We start from the raw sequence: 1,080 nt of genomic DNA, 5'->3' as shown, positions 1-1,080 counted from the left end.
CTCTGCCCGCAGCCACCCGGCGCAGCCCCGCGCCTCCCGTGGGGCTCCCCTCCGCCAGCGGCCTCTTCCCGCACTCACGGGGCTGGCGGGGGACAGAGTTTATAGGGAGAAATTCCAGGCGGCTGCCAGAGCGCCGAGCTTTAATCATTTCCGTATGGGTGTCTCTCGACCAGCGCTCGCCGGTGCAGCGCCGACGGGCGCAGAGCACCTTCCCCGTGCCAGGAGCAGCCGGTAACGCTTCCCCTCGAGGTGCAACTCGGTGCGTCAGAGCTCAGCCCCGGATCCTGGCCAAGCTTGGAGGGTGGATACGGGGCCTGCAGAGAGGCTAGCAGCAAAGGCGCTTGGTGCTCCTCGATACGCGGCGGCCCCCCACGGCCCGCGCCCTGCGCCGGCTGGGGCTCGGCTCCAGGCAGCAGAGGGGCATTTGCCGCCGCGCGCCTGGTTCTGCACAGCCCGGCAGCGGCTCCAGCTCTCCAGCATCCCCGCGGGTGGGAGGACGATCTGGGGAAGGGCTTGTCCGCGGGGAGGGTGTGAATTTCCCACGGGTTTTAGGTCGTCCTGGAATTAAGCACTCCCAAACATTTTGGAGCTGCAGAGATTATAAAATCTCTCCGGAGGGTGTTAAGATTAACCGCTCGCCAAGGTGATTCCTTGCAGCACACCTAGGCGTGAGCCCTGCCGGCTAAGGGAGGCAGCTGGGAGCAAACAGCCCTTGGAGAGAGGCTAAACAGAGCCCCGGCCTCGAGGCAGGGCCCTGCCAGCACCCCCCGAAGCGCCCCCGGCGCTCCCGGGGCTGCCCCCCAACCGGTCCTGAGCAGCCCTCGGGGCTCCCCCCTCTCCCGCCCCCCAGGCAAACCCTGGCGCTCCCGGCACTGCCTCCCAAGCCTCCCCCGGGAGGCTCCCACCGGGGCTGCCCCCCGGCTCCAGGGGCCSCGAGCATCCCTCGGGGCTCCCGGTGCCCTTTCCCGAGCATCCCCTAGAGCCCCCGGCGCCGCCCGAGCCGGCATCCGCGTGCCCCGCCGGGGCTCCCCTCGAGCACCCCGGGGCTCCCCGGCTGCCCCCCGCCGCCGGCATCCCCCG

At 70.5% G+C, this 1,080-nt stretch overlaps 1 protein-coding gene across 1 annotated transcript in view; it reads left to right on the top strand.

Moving 5' to 3' along the window:
* MTSS2 (MTSS I-BAR domain containing 2) overlaps positions 1 to 1,080 on the top strand; it is a 17,138-nt gene that overhangs the window by 758 nt on the left and 15,300 nt on the right. The window contains exon 2 of the mRNA XM_085313821.1: positions 174 to 231. Within this exon, the coding sequence (XP_085169947.1) occupies positions 174 to 231 (58 nt within the window). The remainder of the gene's footprint in view (positions 1 to 173; positions 232 to 1,080) is intronic.

The sequence above is a fragment of the Rhea americana genome, unplaced genomic scaffold (genome assembly GCF_003343005.1).
Source record: "Rhea americana isolate MKP2758 unplaced genomic scaffold, rheAme1 scaffold_397, whole genome shotgun sequence".
Classification (NCBI taxonomy): Eukaryota; Metazoa; Chordata; class Aves; order Rheiformes; family Rheidae; genus Rhea; species Rhea americana.
The sequence above is the reverse complement of the archived record's forward strand: the minus strand, read 5'-3'. Positions and strand labels throughout refer to the sequence as shown.